The following is a 25,258-nucleotide window of genomic DNA, read 5'->3' as shown; positions in this document are numbered from 1 at the left end:
CTTTGGGGGTGAATAAATACATATCCTAACCTTAATTACTGGGGGAGAATAATGAATGATGCTCATAGTGAGTAAAAAGTAAACTGAGTGCATTTTTTGTACAGAGATTAACTTTTAATGTGTATGTATAATATAATACAGATATATAAAAATACACTCCAAAAATAGAGTCCTTGAAATGCACAAATAAAATAAAAATAAAAGATTGATTAAAAAAAACTTATAAAAATGGAGGCAACTTTGCCTATGGTACAATGTATGAAAATATCTTTATTGACGATACTACTATGGCTCTGCAGATTTTTTTCTTTTATTTTAACCTATGTCGCCTCACCTTGAAGTTGGCAAATCACTTTTGGTGGTCAACTCTCTCAAGCGGTTAAACGGTTTCTGTTTTGTCTGTCACTATTCCCTGTCTGTTTCCTTACCTGGTTCTTCCTGAACTTGTACTTTCTCCTCATGTTCCCCTCTTTCCTGTCTCCCTCTTTGGACTGACAATCATACACAAATAGATTGTATTCAATTAGATGAAAAAAATTTACATTAATATGAAAAACAATACTATTTAAATCACTAATGAAAAAGTCCTCTCTCAGTGTACTTTCAACCAAAAGGCAAATAACCAAACCACATATAAATCTAATAAAATATATAAATATTGAAACACTGATCCAACATTATCCTTTATTGATGGATCATTTGTTCTTTCATTTTTACCTTTTTTTTTTTTTTTTTTTGGGCCTGTACCATTTGGCTCTTTTGCCATCAGAATTATTGTCTAAAGGCGAGGAAAGATGCCCAACGGATTTACTTTACCAAATGGACCATCCCAGCCTTGCCATAATGGTCTATTTGATTCACCTTTTATTGTTTATTTTATTTTATTTTCACTTGCTAAATATGGGACAGACTTGACTGGGGAAAAGAAAGGGGAGAAAGAAAGAGGGAAAGAAAAACAGCGGGGAAGAGGGACGGGGATAAAGGGCAAAAAACAAAAACCAACAAAATAAGCAGACAAATAAATACATATATCAATCACCTGGATCACCTGTTGAGAAAGAAAAAAAAAGAGCAACATAATAAACAACATCACGATGATCTATGGGAATATAACAGTAAATACTAAATATTAAACATTATTGTGCAGCACATAAGATCGACAGCGCACAGTGTGCTTTGAGGTAGGAGCCAAAAAGGGTGTAGTTTGTGTGTGTGAGCACCCGTGTGTACACCTGTGAGCATGGACGCGCTTGTTTTTAAAAGGTTCCTTCATGTAATGATCTGCTAGAGGGTGTGGGGAGCCACAGCCCCGTCCTCCAGGGCATGAAGCAGGTATGGAGGAGATCAAGACTCCAGACATCCAGAGGCCCTCAGAACACAAGAGACCAAGGAAGACCAACAGAGGGGCAGCTGCGCCACTATCCCAGAAAGAGCTGAGGAGAGTCCCAGATGAGGGCTCACTCAGCAGCCGCGGAGCAGAAGCCAGGGGGGATTGCAGTGACGTGCCCGTGAGCTCCGCCGGCAGCCAGCTGTGCCAGAGTGACCGAGCCCCAGGCCGAGAGGCCGAGGGCACCCCACCCCCGAAGTGGCCCGAGCGAGCCCCAGGCTCCAACAAGCAGCCACCAAGGAGTGAGCCGGTGGGTACCTGGACACCCACCCCCGGACAAAAAGAACCACCAACGCACCGATGTCTGAGGGCGTCTGCCATTGGTAGGGGAAGTGGTGGGGGGAGATAGGCCTCCATACCTTGGAGGGCCTGAGATGTCCCCAGAGAGGTGGCGTCTGATACCCGACCTGACATATAGACACAGACATACAGGCACACACAGATACAAACATCCATTCCCACCCTCATGCTCTCATATGCAATTACTCAACACTCACCCAACGTGGAGACAGACATAAATAGACACTGTACACACAATCACACTCCCCAAGCGTACTCTAAGAACCGGGTCTAGGTACCTTTGCCCCTGGAGGGGGAAACTGCACCCAGACCCAGGTAGTGCTACCCTTTTCCCTGCGGTGGAGAGAAGCAGACCGCCCCGACTCGGCAGCAGCAGGGAGGCCCCACAATCCAGACCCCAATCGGACGACCAACTCCTCCTCCTGCCCCCCACTCCAACAGGTCGCAGAGAACGGGGGTGTGTGAAGACTCCAAACCTCCCTCTGCCTGCTCATATGTAGTGTTGATGCATGTGTGTTCTAAGGTGCATTTAAAACCCAGGAGGGCATGGAGCTACCTGCCAGAGAGCAGCAGGTAAGCGCATAGTCCCTCCTGATAGCCCTCAGTGTCTACGTGTATTTAAAATTGAGAGGTGGGCAACGACGCCAGGGGTGAGGTTGTACACCCTGATGGTCTTTTGGATTCCGTGTAGCATGCCCACCCCCAAGATCCTATATGTATGTGTTATGAGCGTGTGAGTAATGTGAATGTCTAAGTTGTGGGATTACCTGAATTTTACCTGAATTCAGGTACCTTACACTTTTACCTGAATGTGGCTCCTGGGTTTAATATCGGCACAAATGACAAAATAACCAGATTCTCTCCTTCCATTTCAAACAGGACAGTGGTAACAACAGCAGGCTACGGGCAATTTTAAGTTTTAGATTTTAAATAGGCTGTATACATTTCAATGGGAGCAACAGGACGGTCAAATGTCTCTGAATTTACTACAGAGTAGGACGGATTGTAGGGTAGCAAACATCATTGGAAAACACGTTTTCAGCACTGCAGGTTACCTGGGTGTAAGGTTTTTCAGCTAAAATGAAACATGGTCTGACTCTTACCTAACTATATGAAGAGTAACAGAAGGTTAAATGCAGCTAATTTGTCCTGTTTTAAGCCAGGCACTTACACCTCCGCTCAGCTGCATGTCAGCCGCCATCACTCTGGCAGCTAGTGATGTGCGGATCGATACTGAAATATCGATTCCTCCGATACCATTAATTTATGTTCTAGAATCGATTCTCATATTAAAATATCGATATTTTAGTAATTTAGGGTAAATTGGTAGTTCATCATTAAGTGCAACACAGTGGAAAGAAAATAAGGAAATATCATTCAGATTGTCTACATTGGAAGGAACTACTTCCTCTTCCACCTTTCAGTCATGTTTGAAATACGGCTGTATAAATGTGTCTCAGCGCCTGGTGTGTGCACTCACAACAATGGCTGAGCGTAAATTAAGTCTTGAGTGGACGTATTTTACCTTCACAAACAGCCGAGACGTGGTTTGCGATACATGTGGCAAGAAAGTGAGGTGTCGTGGCAGCTCCACTAACCTCATCAAACACCTCAGAGTAAATCATATCACAGAATATAACGAGCGTATGTTGAGGCGAACTGAAGAGGAGGAGAGGGACAGGTGCTGCTAGGGCGAGACAGACGTCTCTCATGGAGTCCTTTAGTGCTGCAGGCAGGCAAGGTATTCAAATAGCACACAACTTCACTTTTTTTATTATATGATGAACTCTGCATTATTAAGTGATAAGAACAAGTAGTCTGATGTCCTGTAACCATGATGACGCTAAAATTTGAGATACAATAAATAAAATAAGTTTTTGTACAAAGTATCGGATCAGTATCGTCGATACCACCCTGAATTTTACTTGGTATCGGATCAGAAAGGAAATCAGTGGTATCGCACATGACTACTGGCAGCAATGGTGCTAGAGCCAGAGTAGGGGAGAGGCGAGCTGGAACAAACCATTTGGGGGGGGGGGGGGGGGGGGGGGGGGGGGGGGGGTGTATCTATACTTTTATTGTTAAAATGTTACGTCTCAACCTATGTACTGTATGCTTTTTATATTTTTAGTAGTGTGTCACACAAACAGCAAATATTGTCAAAGAAGCAAGAAATCTTTGGGGGTGCTTTGATTCATTTTTGGGGTCAGCACCCCCAAAAATGGGCTAAAATCGCCCCTGAATGAATTCAATGTTTTTCATTATCTTAAGAACCAAAAGCTGTCAGACTTTATCTAACACAATATAAAGAAGAAAAAATAGGAAGTGTACTCAGTTACTCTCATGTACTCTGATTACAGTCACGTGACTTACAGGAAGCGCTCCAGCAGCTGCAGGTGGTGGACAAAGTTGTCTGTGGTTTTATGGAGGCTACAGCTAAATGCTGCCTCTGTGGTGGATCATAAATTTGATTAGTTTTGAAGTTGTACAACTCTGTTCCTTACATTTCATGTCATGCCTTTATTAATGTTTTATTTGTTGCTTTGACTGTTTTTGAATAGAGTGTGCAGTGGGAATATAGAGGGAGATAAGTAGTGAAAGTTTTGCCTGGGTTGATTGTGCGTCGATCCATTGTTAATGCCTCAGGGCTCCAGTAGGTGGGTTAGCGCGCCTCCTCCTTCACTCAATACAGACGAGTGAGAGTGAGAGCTGCGTGTCTGTGCCGTTCTTTCACCTCTCCTCACTATTTCCCCTGTTTAAGGGCACAACACCTCCTCCATAGTACAATATACAGTGACATCATTTTGAAGTCCTTTAGCTGATGATGGTCTTTAGTATGTAGCTGATGATTGATGATGAGAGAGGTTATGTTTGTGTTGTTCTGCGGAGATCATTCAAGAACTGAACCTGTTAAACACTCAGACCTGATTTAGATTTCACCGCTTTAGTAATGACGCACTTATTCATGGTCGTCCTACAGCGCAGCGTAACAGACGTCACTCTAATGCGACTTCCTTAAGAGATATTGAAAGTGTGGCTGTTGCGGCTCCTCCAACCTATGGCCGCGGCAGGCTAAACATGAGGACACAGATGACGCGCAACAATAAACACAAAATACACTTCTGTACCATTTGCTCCTTTTATTCCACATGCAACTGTCCAATATACAAATCAGTGCCTGGGATTAACTATTAAACAAATGCACAGACTGCACAAACAAATAACTGCAACTCACCAATAACTGCACTAACTACTATGCCAAATTACAACTTGGCCTATGGCATCAATTAGTGCACAAATATACAAAAACCATCAAGTTACAGTCAAAATACATCCAAATCATTCAAGCTGCGCTCAAGCTGCGGTCAACAGAAAGTTTTGCCTCATGCTCATCCTACCTTTCTGCTCATCAACATCAGGTGCTGTGAACAGGTGAGTGCAACCACATTTATCATCTACCACACCCATGAGACACGCCCCACACCCGTGCACCAATACAGTGAGTCCATTTAAAACAACCGACTTAGTCAAAAAAAAGGAACAACTCATATGGCTCCTACATACTGGCCCCTAATTATTTTAGAGCAATAATTACATCATACTTCCCATGTAGGAGACATACTGATAAACATGATCTATCCTTTTTCAAACATTCAAAGATACAATTTTAATTCAAAATAAACAAATATACATTAATACAAATAGACATTTGAAAAAGTCAATCTTCATGACTCGTCTGCTTCCTGTAGAAGACACACTTTAGTCATCGGCCTGTCCAAACAATCAGTCTTTGTTTTAACACGAACCTGACGTAAAAGTCCTTTACCGTCAGAAATTGCTTCCACAATCCTTCCAGTCATCCAAGAGTTACGAGGCGCAGAATCATCGACAACGATAACCACATCCCCAGGAATGAAGTTCCGTCCGATTCTCTGCCACTTCTGACGCTCTTGAAGCTGGGGCAGGTACTCCTTAACCCGGCGCTTCCAGAACAAGTCAGACATGTACTGTACTTGCCTCCATCGACGTCGTCCATACACATCCCCCTTCTGAAACACTCCTGGTAGCATCAAAGGCTTGGTCAACAGATGGTTAGGAGTCAAGGCCTCCGAATCATTAGGATCAGTAGAGGCTTTGGTTATTGGCCTACTGTTCACAATAGCCTCTGCCTCACAAAGAACCATACAAAGGCCTTCTTCGTCCAAATTCTGCACTTTCAAAATGGAATTTAACACCTTCCTGACAGACCTTATGAGACGTTCCCAAACACCGCCATGATGGGAACCAGCAGGAGGATTAAAAATCCACTTTATGCCCTTTTGCAGCAGCATCTCATGAATCTGTGCCTGATTCTATCCTTCCACTGCCTCTTTCAACTCACGTTCGCCACCCACAAAGTTCCCAGAGTACACTTCTTCCAGTGTAATCTCCTGGTCCAGTATTATGTCATTTCCTCTGGGAATATTCCTGTCCTGTTGCTGTCGGTTGCCACCAAACATGAACCCAAAATCACCAAAGAAGCTGGAGAAGATATCGCTGTGAGAGCTGTGGTGACCCTCTTTGAGCCTGTACTCTCCATACATGTCATACTGTTTCCTTTTCTCCTTATCTGAGAGGACCTCATAGGCTGCCCCCAAGTCTGCGAACTTGTCCAGGGCTTGCGGGTCGTCTTGGTTTCTGTCGGGGTGTAACTGCAAAGCCAGCTTTCTGTAGGCCTTCTTGATGTCCCTGATTGATGCACTCTTGTATTCATTTGCATCAACAGCATGAACTAAAATGGCCATTTTAATCTCTGGATCATTTACAGAGACCTTTCCAAAATCAAGGTTCACTGGCCAATTAATTTCAGGTTCAACAAGAAACCTTGGCCCTGCCAACCAGGAATCATCCTTGATAAACTTTCGTTTAAGGCTCATAGTTCACTGTTCTACAGCCTTCTTATTATTTGGCATTTTTACCTGATTGCACCTAAAAGGTAAACCAATGGTGTAATGACCATCAACCAACTTAACAGAGTCCATCACTGACTTCATAAGCTGCTGATCTTCTCTAGACAAAGCAAACTGCTCATCCTGAATACATTCTGGAAAATCAGCCTTTATTTGACGTTCCCACAGCTCATCTAATTTTGCCACGGAAATCCTATTGACACTCACATCAAAAATGTCAGTCTTACGATCTTCTCTGAGAGGACCATTCACCATCCAACCAAGCATAGTTTTTACTGCATAGGGACCTCCATCCTGACTTCTAACAACATCCCATGGCTCTAAAGCCTTGGGCACATTGGTCCCGATCAACAGGTCTACCCCGGAATTTATCTCCAGTATCTTAATATAGCGCAAATGTGGCCATCTATCGAGATCTTCCTGTCGGGGAATATTACATTGATGAACAGGCATGCTTTTCTGAGTAAATAAGTCAGGCAAGTCACAGTAGTGATCTAAATCCAAACCAGCTACTTCCAAATCTGAAACCACATAACTGACCATTTTCTCCTGACCCATTGTCCGCAACAGAATGCCAGTTTTCCTTCCTGAAAGATTCAGCTTATTCATGAGCCCTTCAGTACAAAATGAAGCTGAACTCCCAAGATCTAGAAAAGCATAGGTTATCAGTGACTGATTACCTTTCTTGGACTTCACTCTAACTGGTATTACGGATAGAGCACTATTTTGCTCACCGGCCCCAGTAACACCACTGCTTTGCACAGCACATGAAGGACCTTCATCTGGTGGTTCTCCCCCTCCTATAGTTTGCACTGAAACACTTTCCCTCTGCTTGGATTGGATATGTAAGAGTGTGGGGTGTTTCTGTTTACAGACTTCACACAAGAGACGTTCCCTGCAGTCCTTGCTTCTGTGCCCAATGTGCAGACAACCAAAACACACACCATTCTCTTTCAAAAAAGATAATCTTTCACAGTGCAACTTTCTTTCAAATGAAGGACACAAATCCAACATATGCCCTGCTCCACAAAACAAGCAAACCTTGGTCACAATTGAACCACTCTCTCGCCTCAACACTGGCTCAATCTTCCCTTCCACCTTGGCCACTGTAGTAGCAAAACTACTCCTTAGCCTTAGGGTAAAACTGAGACTTACCATTCCTCGCCTCTTTTCTGATGGCTGTCGGAGGATCCTGTATATCTCCAAACAAGGGGTCACTTGCGATCTTAACTTGCCTTTCAACAAACTCAACATCGCTAAAAACCACTTTACGTTGAAACCTCTCCTGCAGATCGCACACAACATTCCTCCATTTATCCCTGAGCTTATAAGGCAACTTTTTTATAACTGCTTGCATATTAGCAGAGACATCCAACTCATGCAAGGACTCAACGTCTCCCATTGCATTGCAACATTGCCTTAATAAAAACCCATATTCCTGCAAAGCCTTCACATCATCAGATTTTATAGGTGGCCATTTACTGACCCTTTCAATGTAGGCAGCAGCAATTCTCAGCGAATTGCCAAAGTTCTCTTGGAGCAAAGATTTAGCTTTAGCATATCCATACTCAGCAGGCATATACTGACAGCTTCTGACCATTTCTCTTGGATGGCCTCTAGTATATTGCTCGAGAAAATATAAACAATCCTTAGCACTGTGAGCTTGACTCTCCACCATGTGCTCAAAAGCTCTCATAAATGTTTGATATTGCAAAGGATCACCATCAAATAACTGAATGTCACGCCTTGGTAGCAAAAATAGAGACTGCTGCTCAGCCAATAAAGTTGTAATTTCATTTTGTTTCTTCAAAACTGTGACTAGATGATCATGACCCTCACCACCTTGCACTGTATGTGTAAGAGGTTTTAATTGTGCGTGAGACTGCGACATCATCCGAGTAGTCGAAACTGCACCTGGAAATACTTGATATAACTTCGTCTCTGACTGTTCCAACGAAACGACCTTAGGCTGAGAAATATTTTTAACCTTGGGCCTCACAGCCAATACATGCGCTTGATGATCACTTGCATCAACACCCTGATATGGTCGCTCTGGTAACACAGGTTTGAACGTCGGAGCATTAGGATTTGAAACACCTAAACGCCCCTGCTCTCGTTCTAAATACGAATTCATTCCATCAGATTTACCATTAACAGCACTTGAGACTCGGGACATTTCAGAAGCTTTTAAAACATTCACCTTTGCTGCTGAGGCTGCTATTTCAGTTTCTAAGTCAAGCAGCTCCTTTCTTTTCTTAAGCTGTGTTTCTTGTTCTTCCAAAGCATGCTTTTCTTTCAACAACCTCTGTCGAACAAGAAGGGCAGCCATGTCAGCCTCTGCCATTATGCGTGCTGACAAGGCAGATGAAACCATTGAGCTACTGAGTGATGATTTACTTTTCCTACAACTTTTGTTTCCAACATTAGAGATGCTATCACTTGGATTAACATCATCTATCGCAGCACCTTTACCAACATTCCCGGCGTGCCTAGAAGCACCAGAACCATTTCCAGCAGGTAATACATCAGAAGACTTAACACCAGGTGGATTTAAATGTGGCAAATCAAGCTCAGACTCCTGATTTTTACTCTGAGGGTTTCCCTTTGCATCATGAAGCCATTTCTTTATCTATTCCATAAACTCAGTATTATGTGCTCGCACACTTATAAACCAAGCAGTTTGTTTTTCTTGCTCTTCTTGAGGAAGCAAAGGAAGCAAGGTTTCATGCAGGCGAGTTGCCTCACTAAGCAACACAGACAAATTCTCTAACTGAGCCTGAACAGTGGAAACATTATCTTCAGATTGCTTTAACTCTTTAATAACCTTTATGACCTATTAATCTTAGTGTGACGTTCTGTTTGAAGCCTTTCAATCTGATTCTCCAAAGCCTTAGCAGTCGGTTTTGGCTGTCTTTTCTTTCCATCCACATCACCACATTGTATTAATTGGTGTGTCTCCATTTTTCTTCAAAACATTACAAAATCCAAACGCTGAACTGCACCTATGCCACACAGCTTCATTCCAACACATCAACTTGATGACATTCCCTTCAATAAACCTTGGACACACAATTAACAGGAGCAATATCCCCCTCTATCTGCCTATTAAATCTAACTAACTCAACCTAGTCTTCCGTACATACTAGCGGTGGGTATTTATGTACCTCCATACCGTCCGCTGTGAGGAAGACAAACTGTCTTAAACACAAACTGCGGCGGTACTCCCAAGCCAATGGCTTTAGCTGCCTGATGCACAATAACTAGAAAGCAAATCAGTACAACGCCTTGTGCAGCTGTACTGCTGAAACCTAACAGGGGAATAAGACTCCTGAAAGAAATCTGTATTGTGTAGCCAAAGGCTTAATCTAAAAGCCACGTGGATAAAGGCAACAGCAAACTATAAAACTCACTAATAAAACTCATCTATATATAAATAATCCAATAAAACCTACAAACTTTTCTGTTGACAATTTGTTGCAGCTAAATGCTGCCTCTGTGGTGGATCATAAATTTGATTAGTTTTGAAGTTGTACAACTCTGTTCCTTACATTTCATGTCATTCCTTTATTAATGTTTTATTTGTTGCTTTGACTGTTTTTGAATAGAGTGTGCAGTGGGAATATAGAGGGAGATAAGTAGTGAAAGTTTTGCCTGGGTTGATTGTGCGTCGATCCATTGTTAATGCCTCAGGGCTCCAGTAGGTGGGTTAGCGCGCCTCCTCCTTCACTCAATACAGACGAGTGAGAGTGAGAGCTGCGTGTCTGTGCCGTTCTTTCACCTCTCCTCACTATTTCCCCTGTTTAAGGGCACAACACCTCCTCCATAGTACAATATACAGTGACATCATTTTGAAGTCCTTTAGCTGATGATGGTCTTTAATATGTAGCTGATGATTGATGATGAGAGAGGTTATGTTTGTGTTGTTCTGCGGAGATCATTCAAGAACTGAACCTGTTAAACACTCAGACCTGATTTAGATTTCACCGCTTTAGTAATGACGCACTTATTCATGGTCGTTCTACAGCGCAGCGTAACAGACGTCACTCTAATGCGACTTCCTTAAGAGATATTGAAAGTGTGGCTGTTGCGGCTCCTCCAACCTATGGCCGCGGCAGGCTAAACATGAGGACACAGATGACGCGCAACAATAAACACAAAATACACTTCTGTACCATTTGCTCCTTTTATTCCACATGCAACTGTCCAATATACAAATCAGTGCCTGGGATTAACTATTAAACAAATGCACAGACTGCACAAACAAATAACTGCAACTCACCAATAACTGCACTAACTACTATGCCAAATTACAACTTGGCCTATGGCATCAATTAGTGCACAAATATACAAAAACCATCAAGTTACAGTCAAAATACATCCAAATCATTCAAGCTGCGCTCAAGCTGCGGTCAACAGAAAGTTTTGCCTCATGCTCACCCTACCTTTCTGCTTTCTGTGAACAGGTGAGTGCAACCACATTTATCATCTACCACACCCATGAGACACGCCCCACACCCGTGCACTTCTTCTTCTTCAGTCAAGTTTAACGGCAGCTTGCATCCAAAACTGTTGCATTACTGCCATCTCCTGGCCATTAACCGTCCGTCACTCCTGAATCCTCAGATCCTCTTGATGAGACCAGTACTTCTCAAAAAACGAAAAACCACCACTTTCTCTTCACCATGACTCAACTTATTAACCACTTGTTCAAATGTAAGTTCCCTTCCACCACTCAGCTCACCCCACATCACCCTCCTGTGACTTACATACTTCCTACAACTAAGGAGTACATGCTCAACCGTCTCCATATCAGTGCACCCATCACACAACCCAGTCGGATGTTTCCCTATCCGAAAAAGAGTACCATTTAAAAAGCAGTGGCCCGTTCGTATTCGACTGATAACAACCTCCTCACGTCTCTGCAATCCGCTACTCCTCTTAGTTTCTATTGTGTTTTGCACCCTATATAAATGTCTCCCTTTTGTTTCATTATCCCATGCCATTTGCCACAAGTTCCAACTTTCTGCCCAAACTACCACACCCGTGCACCAATACAGTGAGTTCATTTAAACCAACCCACTTAGTCAAAAAAAGGAACAACTCATATGGCTCCTACAGTGGCGTTTGAACGAGTGGCTGAAAAACAAATGTTTCAGCTTTATTTAAGCCTCAAAGTTAACCTCATGTAGGTAGTTTTAAAACTCTAGTTTTGTTATTAACTGAAAATACCAACAGACTCAGACTTTTAGAACAAACTAAGAGTCAGATCAGCAGAAACAAAAACACGGAAATGTCTGCTGTAACTGCGTCGCTCTGCTCGTGTTTGTCTCTGCAGGTGAGGTTTATAAACCAAACGGTGTTTCCCTCTGAGATAAAGAGGAATAAACATCAGTCTGGTTTACATGTTACTTCCCAAACATTCAGTTTCATATTGAATCAGACAATCATATTGTCTGATTGTGTGACGGCATCACGAGGTTTGGTGGTGTCTGTGGATTTACCCGCTTGGTCAGCGGTGTTGTTTCCAGCACAGAGACAAAGAAGTGTAATGTGTGTCAGTGTGATGTGTTGTAGTTTCAGGCATCAGTATACAGCCAGGGACGGATCTACAGAGGTGGCATGTGCCACAGTAAAATGATCTCTTGCCACCCCGAGTGCCACCGTAGTTTTGTATGTGACAATGTTGTCAATTAAGGGGGAGCAAGAGACCACTCCATGCCACCTCTGTAGATCAGCCCCTGAGTTTTAAATAGTTGTATAAAAAAATCAGAATCCTTGGCTACATTTTAAGGCATATTACACATTGTAAAAGCTGCATGTGTGTAAAGAAATGGTTTAGATTTTGCCACCCTAAGAACATTTCATTACATCCAGCCCTGTATACAGTGTAATGTATACAGGGCTGTATACATTACATTACATTAATTATATGTAATAATAATTTAAATTTTTAATTAAACTGAAATTTAAAATTTAATTGAAATGTGGATAATCCAGAATAATCCAAAAGCACAATCAAGACGTCTAGAAGATCCTGAACTGAGGAAGGGTGAACAGAATCCAAAATACTGAAAAGCCTGCGAGCCTGAGAATCTCAGGGGGGAATCTAGGAGGCCTGTGATGGAGACCAAGCTACTGAGGTGGCTAGCTAAGAAGCCAACAGCATAGAGACTATGAGGGCTGGCCATCTGGTTAGCAGCAGAAACAGCGTGCCTACAGAGGAGGCTTAGTCATTAAGACAAGATGGGGCCTGATTATTTAAGACCTTGTATGTGAGGAGCAGGGTTTTGAATTCAATTCTGGATTTAACAGGAAGCCAATGAAGGGAAGCCAAAACAGGAGAAATCTGCTCTCTCTTTCTAGTCCCTGTCAGTACTCTAGCTGCAGCATTTTGGATTAGCTGAAGGATTTTCAGGGAGTTATTTGGACATCCTGATAATAATGAATTACAGTAGTCCAGCCTGGAAGTAATAAATGCATGAACTAGTTTTTCAGCGTCACTCTGAGACAGGATATTTCTAACTTTAGAGATGTTGCGCAAATGGAAGAAAGCAGTCTTACATATTTGTTTAATATGTGCATCGAAGGACATGTCCTGGTTAAAAATGACTCCAAGGTTCCTCACAGCGTTACTGGAGGCCAAGGTAATGCCATCCAGAGTAAGAATCTAGTTAGATACCATATTTCTAACATTTTCAGGGCAGAGTACAATAACAAGTTTTATCTGAATTAAGAAGCAGAAAGTTAGCGGCCATCCAGCTCTTTATGTCTACTGTAGTGTTTTGCTGTTTAAAAAAACCCAGCTACATTGTAGCTACAGCCACCCTGGGGCGCACTGACAGAGGCGAGGCTGCCAGACACTGGCGCCACTGGGCCCTCTGACCACCACCAGTAGGCAACGGGTGAAGTGATGCTCTCTGCAACATTTGCGGCCGTATGACGCCCCTGCACCTCCCTGAAGCTCCATTGTTCTACTGAAGGAAAAAGCAACCCAGACTATTATCGTGCACCTTCCACTGTGGCATGTAGAAAACATCTCAGGTGGGATCTGCATGTCATGCCAGTAATGTTGGAAACCATAAGGACAAGGTTACATTTCTCATCGGAGAATAAAACTCTCGTCCACTTTTCAGTGTTCCATGTTTGGTACTCTCTTGCAAAGCCCAAATGGTCAGCTGTGTGGCATTCAATGAGACGAGGCCTTTGAAGACGTTTTTGTTTTTGAAGCCCTTCAGTCTCAGATGCTGTCTGATGGTTATGGGACTGCAGTCGGCACCAGTAACGGACTTCATTTGGGTCGAGGATCGTCCAGTGTGTTGACAGACAGCCAACTGTTCCTCCGGCTCAGTGCTGGTGAAGTTTTTTTTTTTTGCTCTACCACTTAACTTTTTTGTTCCATAACCCATTTAAGAAATTCCAAATGGCTGATGCAGGTACCTGTATCCTTGCTTTAATTGCATCTTTGTTGGAAGCCCAATAAATAACACCTCTGAGCTTGAGAGAAAAGCCTCCTTAACAAATTCTCCGTCTGTAAATGGCTTTCCATGTTTAGCAATACAGTGTGCAATACGAAAACTTACTTGAGTTCCATGATGTTTTGCAGCTGTAAAAACTTGGAGAGTACTAGCTTGCTTCTCATATCTTGACACAGTACATGCAATTGATTCAACTTTCTCTGCCTCATCCGTGAAGGTTTTTGATGTTTCATCTCAAAATGTCGTTTCACACTGGAGGTCTGGCAAACAACACTCTCAAGGCAAAGGGCACATACAGGATGATCTTTCTGTTGGACAAAATCCCAGTCTTCCGTCCAAATTGGCATAGAAAAAATTATCTATTTTTGCTCGCTTCAACGCTATATTTCACAGGACTGGCTAGCTAGCTACATCCCTCTCGTGTGTGTAATTTTTAGCCAATTACAAGTAAAACAAGGAGGTGAGGCTGATAGCTTAGAGACTGTCATTAAGAAGAGCAGTCATTAGCTGTATTGTCATTAGCTCTGTGCGAGCTAATTTGCGATGTGCATTGGTGGCCCAGCCTTAGATACTGAATTTTAAATACACCTTCTCAGATTATTTCACTGCATGTTGTGCCGTCAATTAACCCTTCGCGTGCCAGCTGTGGCACACGTGCCCCTGCTTTAGAAAACAAAATCTTCATTTTTGTAATGAAATTCACATTTGTGTACATTTCTTAATAGTGTTACAGAACAAATGCCCCAAAGCTAAACCTATCAAGCACAGAATTTAGTTCTGATGGAATCAAACGTTTTGTAGAAATTTGAAAAGACTATAAAATTATTTAAAACTATCATTTCAAATGAGAAGTAAATAATCAATAGGATCTAATACTAATCTTATATGATCAGTTCCTCTGTCTGTGCCTCATCAGATACGAAAGCTAAAGCTACCTGGATTGTATGAGCAAATATCTGGGTGGAAACTTTCTAGTCCTTTTTAAGACGTTAGATGGGACGCCAGTCAGAGTGTTTGAGGGATTCATTTTTATATATTTTTATATATTTACATTTTTATACAGTGGAACAATCTTAAAGTCCTTTGGTCTTTAGCATGGAGCCGATTTTTTATGGATCAGAGAGGTTAGGGAGATCATTCAAGAAACACTCAGAGCTGTTTTAGTTTTCACCTCTTTTCTTATAACTCACTTTCTGATTCTATAGCTCAGCGTACCTGACGTCACTCAAATGCGACTATCTTAAGAGTACTGAATCGCAAGTTTGAAGTTGAAACGATCGGCTGAAGCCCAAATGTTCTTAGCTTTGCTTAAACTTTAAATTGAATCTCCTGTAGTTACTTTTTAAAACTCATAGTCTGTTATCCGCTGAAAATATCATCAGACTAGCATATTTAGAACAAACTTGGTGTCAGATCATCAGAAAGAAGAACACGGAAATGTTTGCTGTAACTGCGTCACTCTGCTCCACTTTGCTGTTTTTTGGCATCATCGTGTTTGTCTCCGCAGGTGAGGTTGATAAACCAAATGTTTTCCCTCTGAAATATAGAAGGAAAAATTGTATCACTGCGGTTTACATTGTGCCAGTACTTCCCAAAAAATTAGTTTCATTTCGATTCCATTTGTTTGTGTCCATGAACGCATCACGAGGCTGGGTGGAGTCTTTACGTTTTATCGTAGAGTTAGCATGTTTGCTATCGGTACTACTGTGGACACTGTCCATCTGACTAAAGTGGGCTCTGTTGTTGAAATAGTGGCAGTGTAAAAATTCTGTGCTTTAATCGGTCTGTGGCGTCTGTTGCTCGTGTTGTTGGTGGTCTGTCAGCCAGCTGGGGAGCAGAGCGAAGGGCTAACATACCAAAAGCTCCCGAGTGTAAAACAAAGTCAAGTGTCACTAGAGTCACTGTCTGTGCTTTTCGTGCTTTATTTTTTTATGTTTGAAGTTTTTAGGTTCTCTTGTTCTCGGTGAACTCCGGTATCACTTCCTGCTCTTTTTTTCATTTGCCAACCAATGAGCATTTAGAAATTGCCTACCTCATCTGGCTTCCAATGACGTACAGTCAGGATCTTGTAGAACTGCACTTTACATCCGCAACCAAAAAGTGGATGGACAGATTTGTAGGACCATATAACTAACTTAGTGTGTGAAGACTTGTTGGAACACTGCAGGATAGAACCGACCTAAATCAGCTATTAAAAAGACTGCAGGAGTTTGGCTCACATATGATGAAGCAATTATCATCTCCATTATACTGGTTAGATGAGAGACGGCAAGGAGTTGCAGAAAAAGGTGCTGGGTAGGACTGCTGTACATGTGAAAGTGCAGGATAATGAACAGGTGGATATGACAGTGAAGTAGACTGCCAACATCTGAGGAGCTCACTCTACTGCTGCTCTGGTGGGGCAGGGTTAAGATGCCCATGGCTCTGACTGCGGTGTAGCAGGAGACACCAGGTGAAGGTGCCATTATGCTCACCCTTAAACTTGTGTTTGTGGGGGAAAAATGCAAAAAAAAAAAAAACCCAAGAAAAACATTTGACAAAGTCTTGGATTTTGACTTCTTCTCCTTATCGCCGATTATGAAGCAATATTATTTGAGTGACGACACTTATCCACATACATTCTATAGATTGGCATCTTGAGGCATCACAGCAGTAGCTGGAGGCAGCGTGAAGCCGAAGGAAGAGGCTGCACTAATAAAAGAGGAGTAAAGGCCACAGGAATTGTAGATGCAGACGGCTGTAAATTCACAGCTTCAGATGCAGTTAATATAGTTGATACAGAAGTGTCCACCTGTTCTTGTTGTGCTGCATGCAAAGCCTGATGATAAGATGTAGGTGAATCCCTTGTGGCCATCCTTGGACTGGGCTTTCATCTTCCGGTTTCTTGTCTATCAACATGCATCCCGCCACTCCCATCTATCATCTGGACTACAGGATATCTTGTGGTTTTCCCCAGGCTATAGGCTATTGTTGTCACTACATAAATTAGTCTCAGTGGAGATATTGGCCTTAAAGTGCTGATTACAAGACGATGAGAAGGCAGGGTAGGGGAGTTTGAAGTCCTCCAGGTGCCTGGAGATGTGTTACATGATAAATCTCTCTATGTGTAGCCCTAGTTTGTATACCTCTGATTTTAAGGACCACTTCTGAAAGCTGCATGGAAACATTGGTGTTTACAGGTTTTCTGTAAGAAAGACTGCAGCTACCTAAGAATTTGGGTAATTGTCCCAGAGACACGTTAAACACTGCTTTAATCCAGTCTTAATCCAAACTCATTGCACCAATGACTGAACACATTGTGTTATAGTGTGTGAGTGTGGGTTCCTGGAAAAAATAAATATTTAATTCTACAATTCGTAACGTTACAAATAATTATGCAAATAACAATACTATGACCTTCTGTGTGGGTTCTGCTTGTGGGTATTCTACACAAGCGATATTTCATAATTGTCCACAAGAGGGCGCTACAGACCATAAATTTGTCCCCATTTTGTGTGGTTTGCAAGTTTTATAAATGTAGCGCACAACTATGGCAAACTACCAATAGCTACACAGTAGAACAGTCATTTATGTTATTGATTTTTCAACTTGATGCTATTAAAGTAAGTCTCAAACACAATCTTACTGGCATAATATCAGGAGTTCTGTAAATATATCTAATTAATATATCTATTAAAGAGACATTTAATCTTAACATTTGCAACCAGTTATAACCAGCATCATGATATTTAACCTGACAAACATATAACATTTACAGATTTATTAACATGCAACTCAATCATAAAAACCTTTGTTACAACTGTGACACTATGACCGCTCCATTAAGATACCAGCTCTGCTGCAGAGCGCTGCTGATCACTGGCATAAAGTTCCTTTGGGCGTGCTTGATTATTGTGTTTAGACATCCCAAGGCTAAGTCAGAGCAGGGAGATTTACACAGTGTGTGTCAGTGTGATGTGTTGTAGTTTCAGGAGTCAGTATACAGCTACAAAGCTTTTTGTTCAGTGTATACAAACAGCTGTAGCTACATAAAGGCAGCATGCAGAGACTCTCAGTGTCTTATAATGAGAGGCTGCTTTCTCTCACACATTATGGTCACTTATTATCAGCACATTTCACACTATAAATGTTCATATAACACAGCTACTGCCCCTGATAATGAGCTCTTTATTTATTGTAGATGATGTTAAAATCAGCACTGCTTTAACCACCAAAGATGAGAAGTAACTCTAAACCTGTCAAGATATAAGATTTCTGGATTTTTTCGACAGTTTTATCAAACTCTCAGTAGTAAGGAGACAATAAAGTTCTGAGACATTTAATTTTAAGTTTTCAACTGGAACAATCTTTGGTGTCATCAGAAGTGGATTAATGTCAGATGTGTTGTGCAGTGGCACTTTATGCATTAGCTGCATTTCCCCCTTTTGTCTTCATCCTCTCAGAAATAGCGCAGCGCCAAGAAATGGTACTGATTGTCAAACCCGTTTGTGTGAGCTGTCGGAACTTCACTCTGATTGGCTGCTGTAGAAGTGAACAGTTGCACTTTAACCTTCAACCTCTTTGCTCTGTTTTTTTTTCTTCGCCTCTGTCAGTGCGCCCCAGGGCAGCTGCGGCTGCAATGTAGCTTGCCATCACCAGTGTGTAAATGTGTGTGTGAATGGGTGGATGACTGAATCTGTAACGCACTTTGGGGTCCTTAGGGACGAAGTAAAGCACTATACAAATACAGGCCATTTACCATTTTCTTTCAGACCAGAAAACCATCAGAGCTGAGTCTGGGCAGGACGTCACTCTGACATGTCGAGCTCCAAACAACAGTATCATCATCGTTTTAGAGTGGAGCAGAGATGACCTGGGAGATGAATATGTGCTTTTTTATCGGAATGAGCAGTTGGATCCAGGCAACCAGCATCCATCTTTTAAGAACCGGGTGGATCTGCAGGACAGACAGATGAAGGATGGAGACGTATCTTTGATTCTCAAGAATGTGACGATAAATGATGCTGGAACATACGAGTGTCGTGTTGAGACAGTAACAAAACGCAAGAAGAGAGCCAGTTTAGATACTAATCCCATCAGCATCATCAGTCTAAGTGTTGATCCTCCAGGTGAGTGAGTAGAGTTGAGTGTGTGTGTGATCAGAGGTGAAGCTGCTTCCTGGTTGTTGATGTTTGTTTCTAAAGATGTTGTTGATGAGACTTTGTAGAAAGCAGCTGGTCTGAGTGATGTGATCAGAGTGCAGTAGATAATGTCTGACAGCAGTTTGAAGAGGAAATGGATTCTGTTCTGTTCTTCACTCATCACCTACCTGACAGCTGACACCTCACACCTGTTTCTCACCTGCAGGTCAGACAGGAGGAGACACAGAGGATGGAGGGAAGGAGGATGGATCTGTTGGACTGATCGTTGGTCTGTCAGTTTCTGCTGTGCTTCTTGTTGCTGCTGTTGTTGGTTTTCTGATCTACAGAAAACATAAACAGCAGAATCAGGATCCATTCTAGCCTCCTGAGTAATTGCAGCATATTTGAAATGTCTTTAGTGTTTTTGATGATGATGATGATGTTTGGTAAGAGAAGCCTGCATCACTACATCAGTAAAATGCAAAATGGAGTTCAACTGCCCAATATGCAAATTAAAAAAAGAAATACAAGCAGGTTGAGAACCAGAAGCTGCTGATCTGTCGGCCTGAGACTGGCAGAGATTTATTAAAACAGACATATTCTTTAATATCACTGAGACTGAACTTCTAGCTTTTTTTTTAATTCAGTAGGTTAATAGCATAATATGCTGTATATTATTTGTTTAAAATGTTAAAGCCTACACTGTTTTAGTAAGTGTAAGAATATATTTGGCTTACGGTATTTTGTAAATTTGTAAATAATAATAATACTTAGCAGTAATAGTAGTAGAAAAGTACCCCACAACATCTCCACCACTGGTTTTATATTTTGCTAAGAAATTTGGAGTTCTGATCTACAGAAGACATAACAAAAACAACCGAGTCAGGTTTCATTCATATTAAATGGAGCATATTTTTAGATAACAGTGAAGCAAATAATTAGGAGAAAGTAAAACCGCCCAAAGACAAAAGAGATTGAGCTGCTGATCTTTCAGCCTGAGACTGGCAACGATTAAAAAAATAATACAGATATTCTTTAAAATCTGTAGGTTTAGACTCTACATGATGACGTCTTGCAAGGATAAACATTCATTTTATTCTCTAGGTTAATAAGATAAGATGCTGCCTATTAGATTAAGTTTAAGATTTTACGCCTACAACATTTTTACATGTAATTTATTTTGACCTTTGAGCAGGATTTTGTAAAACTATAAATAATAATAGTAATTTTTAGTTTTTAGCAGTACTAAGATTATGCTGTGCAACATCTTAAACCAATTTTTATTTCTTTATATTTTGCTATGAAAAGTGGAAGTAGGTGCAGCGATATACTGAAACAAGCACACATGTAAATACAGCAGATAAGGTGAAACCAGAGTTTGTACAGTTCTAATAAGCAGAAAGTCTGTTTTTAGTATGACTGCCTTTATTCTTCAGCACAGCCTGAACTCGCTCAGGCAGCTTTCCTGTATTTGAGTAGTCTTCAGGAATAGTTCTCCAGGATATTCAAAGCTTTTCTTTGGATGTTTCTGCCTTTTGTTCCGTTCTCTGTTAAGATGATCCCACACTGCTTAAATAATGTTGAGCTCTGGGAGGCCAATCCATGACTGATTCAGTTACTGCATTTGCAGTGTGTTTTAGATCATTGTTATGCTGAGTAATGAATTTGTTTCCAGTCAGATTCATTCTAGATGCTGTATTGCATCGTGGATCAAATTATAATCTAATGTTTATTCAATCATTATCATCAATTCAATCATCAGTTTTAACAACACCGCTACTACTCCAACACTACTGGCTGAAATGCAGCTCCAAACCTTGACAGACTCTCCATCCTGTTTTACAATTGAAGAGATGAATATTTAAACCAAAACTTTCAAATGTGGATTGTGATGAGACTTCAGCGCCCAGTAAATGAATCAGCTGAAGGTCCAGATGCATCTCAGGTCTTTGCTGGAATTGTTTCTGGTTCTTAAGTACGTGGCTTTCAGAAACAGGCTGCCTCTTCTTTTGTCCTCCTGTTGTCCAGTTTCCTCAATAATTTTAAGGACACACTTCACATCATGCTGAGATCTGCCAAGTTTTTAGCTAACAGCTTTTTGGGAATCCGTTTGCTGGTGCAAATATATTACTTTATGCCTATAAAACTGTTATTTTTGGTAACAAACTGTGTGGCTGGCTACTATTATTTATTTACTGGCTACTAATAACAAAGTGCCTAAGTTGTCTGTTATGTTCAGACACAGTACTGGTTCAGCTGTGAAGTTGCATGTACAATTGTCACCGTTAAGTGTCTTGCCAAACAAGAAAAAAAAATCTCTCTGAAATGGTTCAGGTAGAAGAACTAGACTGCAGGAAATAAGTGAAAGTTATTTGTAACAAGCAAACTAATCCTCGTATAGAAATCAGCTGTTACAGAGTAATTACAGACACAGAACACAAACAATATGAAGCTCTGTGGATTATAGACGATAGATAATCTGTTAAATAATGTTCAGGATCAATTTGCTACCTGTAATTAAGTGATTAGGAAACTCGGTTATAAAACCAAAGACAGAAATATTTTCCAAGTAGCTGCAGAGTCAGATGTTGCCTCTCTTATCTCTGAAGCTTTAACTTTTGAGTCTGTTTGTTACTTTAAATATTCCAAAACTTGTTTACATATTGTTTATTTATTTCACTTTTGCCTTTTTTGTTTGTTTATTCCTAATAAAGTTTATCAAACATTGGTACGGAATCTTTTAGTCTTCATTGATTGTTTGTGTTGTTCTATTGGCCTGTTGAACTCTTGGATGCAGATTCTATTTGAGCTGAAAGCAGACCAGTAAAACAATAAAATCACTGTTTTCCCTGGAAGAACAAACATTACAAAGAATAACATTCAAAGAATCCTGGTTAACTGCAGGAGATTGGGAGATGACTAAGTTTTAAGTCTGTGCCTGCAGTTAGGTCCCAACCCTGGAGTTGATTTGGGGTGTGGTGTTTGCATTTGGAAGATTTTGCTGTGAACAGACAACATGCAGTCAAAGGAGCTTTCCGTGCAGGTGAAACAAGCTGCAAAAAACAGAAAAAAACCCCCCAACAATCCTGGTAACTGCTACAATATTAGGAGGGGCATAATCTACAGTTTGATACGTCCTAAGAAAGAAAGCACTGGTGAGCTTAGCAACACAAAAAGACCCGGATATCCATGAAAGACAACAGTGGTTGATGATTACAAATCATTTCCACAGTGAACAGAAACCCCTTCACAGCAAACAACCAAGTGAACAACACTCCTCGGGAGGGGCGTATGTTGATATATAAATCTACCATAAAGAGAAGACTGCATGGATGTAAATACAGAGGGTTCACTGAAAGCTGCAAGCCGCTCACAGGCCTCAATAATAGAAAGGCTGGATTGGACTTTGCTAAAAAGATTACCAAAGGCAGCAAAGTTCAGCAAAACATTCTTTGAACAGATGAAACCGAGATCAACCTCTACCAAAATGATGGAAAGAAAAAAGTATGGTGAAGGTATGGAACAGCTCATGATACAAAGGATACCTCATCTGTAAGACACGGCAGAGACGGTGTGATGGGTTGGGCATATAATGGCTGCCAGTGACACTTGGACTCTAGTGTTTATTTTTGAATGTGACACTGGACAGAAGGAAATTAATTCTGAGGTGTTCAGACATATACTGTCTCCTCATATCCAGCTAAATGTAGTCACATTGATCGGGTGATGTTTCATAATACAGATGGATAATGATCCAAAACACACAATCGAAGCAACCCGGGAGTTTGTGAAAGCGAAGACGTGGAATATTCATAAATGGCCAAGTCAGTCACCTGATCTTAACCTAATTAGGAATTAATTTCATTTGTTGAAGACTAAACTTCAGACAGAAAAGCCCACAAACAAACAGCAACTGAAAGTCGCTGCGGTAAAGACCAGGCAGAGTTTTAAAAAGAAGGAAACCCAACATCTGGTGATGTCGATGAGATCAAGACTTCAAAGCTGTTGTTGTCAGAAAAGGGTTTTCAACCAAGTATTAGGAATGAACATATTATTTTCAGTTATTTAATTTGTCCAATTACTTTTGAGACCCTAAAATTAAGGGATTATGTTAAAACTGCATTAGTTCCTCACATTTTTATGCATCTTTTCATTCAACCCACTAAATGAAAACTGAAAATTTGCACTTCAACTTCATCTGAGTTGTTTCATTTAAAATTAATTGGAGTAATGTAAAGAACCAAAAATTAGAAAAAAATGTTCTCTCTGTCTAAATTTTTATGGACCTAACTGTATAAAAGAAAGAAGATGGAGGATTGTTGGCTGAGTCGAAATCTGCTTTAAAGCTTCTGTGAATAAATTTAAGTGATGTTCCTGCTCTAATGCTTTACTCTAGGATTGACTCTGTGATTTCAACACAACATAAATGTTTTAACTGGGGAAACAAAAACAAATCAGAAAGTGAACATGGATTTTCAGTCTTAGGTTTGACCTTTGACCTTTTAAAAGTCAAACAGTGAAAATCCATCACATTACTTTAGCTTCTTCTGACATTGCAGCCTCTGATACACCGTCCATACTGCTTCACCTCAACTATGTTTCTAAGGCCTGGAACTCATCAGATTCAGTTGCTCTGCCCTGTTATTATACATTCACAGGAAGTGTCGCATTTTGTATACATACCGTTATAAAATTATTGTTATTAATAGGATTATTGCATTTGTAAAATACCAACAGAAGCATTATAAGTGTTAGTTCGCCAGGAAGTTGACAGTTTTAGCTGCTTAAACAATTTTAAAAGATTAAAAAGAACATCAAAAAGATATAAAAGCATCACTGATGATCTGCTTGTATCCATGTTAGTATTTGAAGTCCAACATCTCCCTCTAGTGGCCATATATAAACGTGTGAGGATGGTGTTAATTTTAAAATATGAATCATAGTGTTCCAGTCAGTCATCAGTGTGTCTCTGCACAGCTGTAATTAAAATGTGTTCAGAGGGCCTCAGTGTCTGAATGGTTCCAGTTCAGCTCCATAACAGCAGCGTCCCTGGTTTGATTCCTGTGTTTCAGCTCATATCTGCCTCTCTCACTGAGGGGGACGTCCACTACATGGACATGGATTTGTTCATCTACCAAAATACAGATCACAGAGCAGAGGACATTTGAACTTTCTTTGTTTTGGGTTTTTTTTTTATTTTGTTTTCATTTGGTTAACCAATGAATGTTTTATTTTAAAGTATTTTGGGAAAACAGACAAAAAGTTGCAACTCATATTTTATGAAAAAGCTTCGATGATGATGTCTCTTTAGTAATTAGAAAAAGTGAGTCCCCCACCTCTTTGTTTGAACCAATAGAAAAGCTGGTGCTCAGAGGAAGAGGGCGGGCTTTACTTGGTGTCAGTGACAGAAATGAAAAAAAGCTCAAATGAGTGAGAAGGACGATGAAGGAAACATCTGTGCTGTGTCTGCTCTGTAAGTAGAATCTCTGTGTTTGTTTGAATTCTTGTACTTTGACTGTCTGCTCTCCTGATAACTGATGATGGAGGAGAAGACATGAAAAACAAATCAGGCTGAATTCAAGTTCAAAACACCATGAGGACCAACTGCAGGTCTGAACTGACTCTTTATCTTTGCTCAGAAGTCGAGGAAACACAGCAGGCAGTGAAAAGCTGAACAGATTTCATCACAGTAGATGTCTTTGTGAGAGTTTTCATTCAATTATGTTATATTCTTCAATGCTTTGTAGCCACACAGAGAAGAGCAGCTACCTGAAGGCTACTGCAACAATAGTCGTTGATCTTACATTTACTTCCTTACTATATATGACTCTGGATACTGTAGCTCCCGTGAAAAAGAAAGCTTCAAATTTAGATGTACTTGACTCCCTCGTATAAATCTCAAATGTGCAACTTAAAACAGATAATGCGTGCGCTGGAGAGGAAGTGGCGTCTCACTAATTTGGAAGATTGTCATTTAGCCTGCAAAAGTAGTTTGCTGCTTTATTTACAAACAAACAAGTCATCAAT

The 25,258-nt window shown here is 40.9% G+C and overlaps 2 protein-coding genes across 2 annotated transcripts in view; both read left to right on the top strand.

The window, feature by feature from the left end:
• The window catches only part of LOC146389859 (low affinity immunoglobulin gamma Fc region receptor III-like), a 97,248-nt gene that overhangs the window by 14,876 nt on the left and 57,114 nt on the right, over positions 1-25,258 (top strand). The gene's annotated exons all lie outside the window — the stretch shown is intronic.
• On the top strand, positions 12,554-21,959 carry LOC146389863 (V-set domain-containing T-cell activation inhibitor 1-like). Its single transcript, XM_084913811.1, has 3 exons — positions 12,554-15,618; positions 18,863-19,219; positions 19,458-21,959. Exons 1-3 carry the CDS (start codon positions 15,549-15,551, stop codon positions 19,610-19,612), a joined length of 582 nt encoding a protein of 193 aa, XP_084769937.1. The 5' UTR covers positions 12,554-15,548; the 3' UTR covers positions 19,613-21,959.

The sequence above is a fragment of the Perissodus microlepis genome, chromosome 3 (genome assembly GCF_051167445.1).
Source record: "Perissodus microlepis isolate ML-2025 ecotype Zambia chromosome 3, ASM5116744v1, whole genome shotgun sequence".
NCBI classification, from domain to species: Eukaryota; Metazoa; Chordata; class Actinopteri; order Cichliformes; family Cichlidae; genus Perissodus; species Perissodus microlepis.
The sequence above is the reverse complement of the archived record's forward strand: the minus strand, read 5'-3'. Positions and strand labels throughout refer to the sequence as shown.

Bases quoted from the DNA above. Each gene is read 5' to 3' on its own strand.
- LOC146389863 (XM_084913811.1), top strand. From the start codon at position 15,549: ATGTTTGCTGTAACTGCGTCACTCTGCTCCACTTTGCTGTTTTTTGGC. The intron at 15,619-18,862 runs GTGAGGTTGATA...ATTTTCTTTCAG, and splicing joins CATCGTGTTTGTCTCCGCAG to ACCAGAAAACCATCAGAGCT. The intron at 19,220-19,457 runs GTGAGTGAGTAG...TCTCACCTGCAG, and splicing joins TCTAAGTGTTGATCCTCCAG to GTCAGACAGGAGGAGACACA.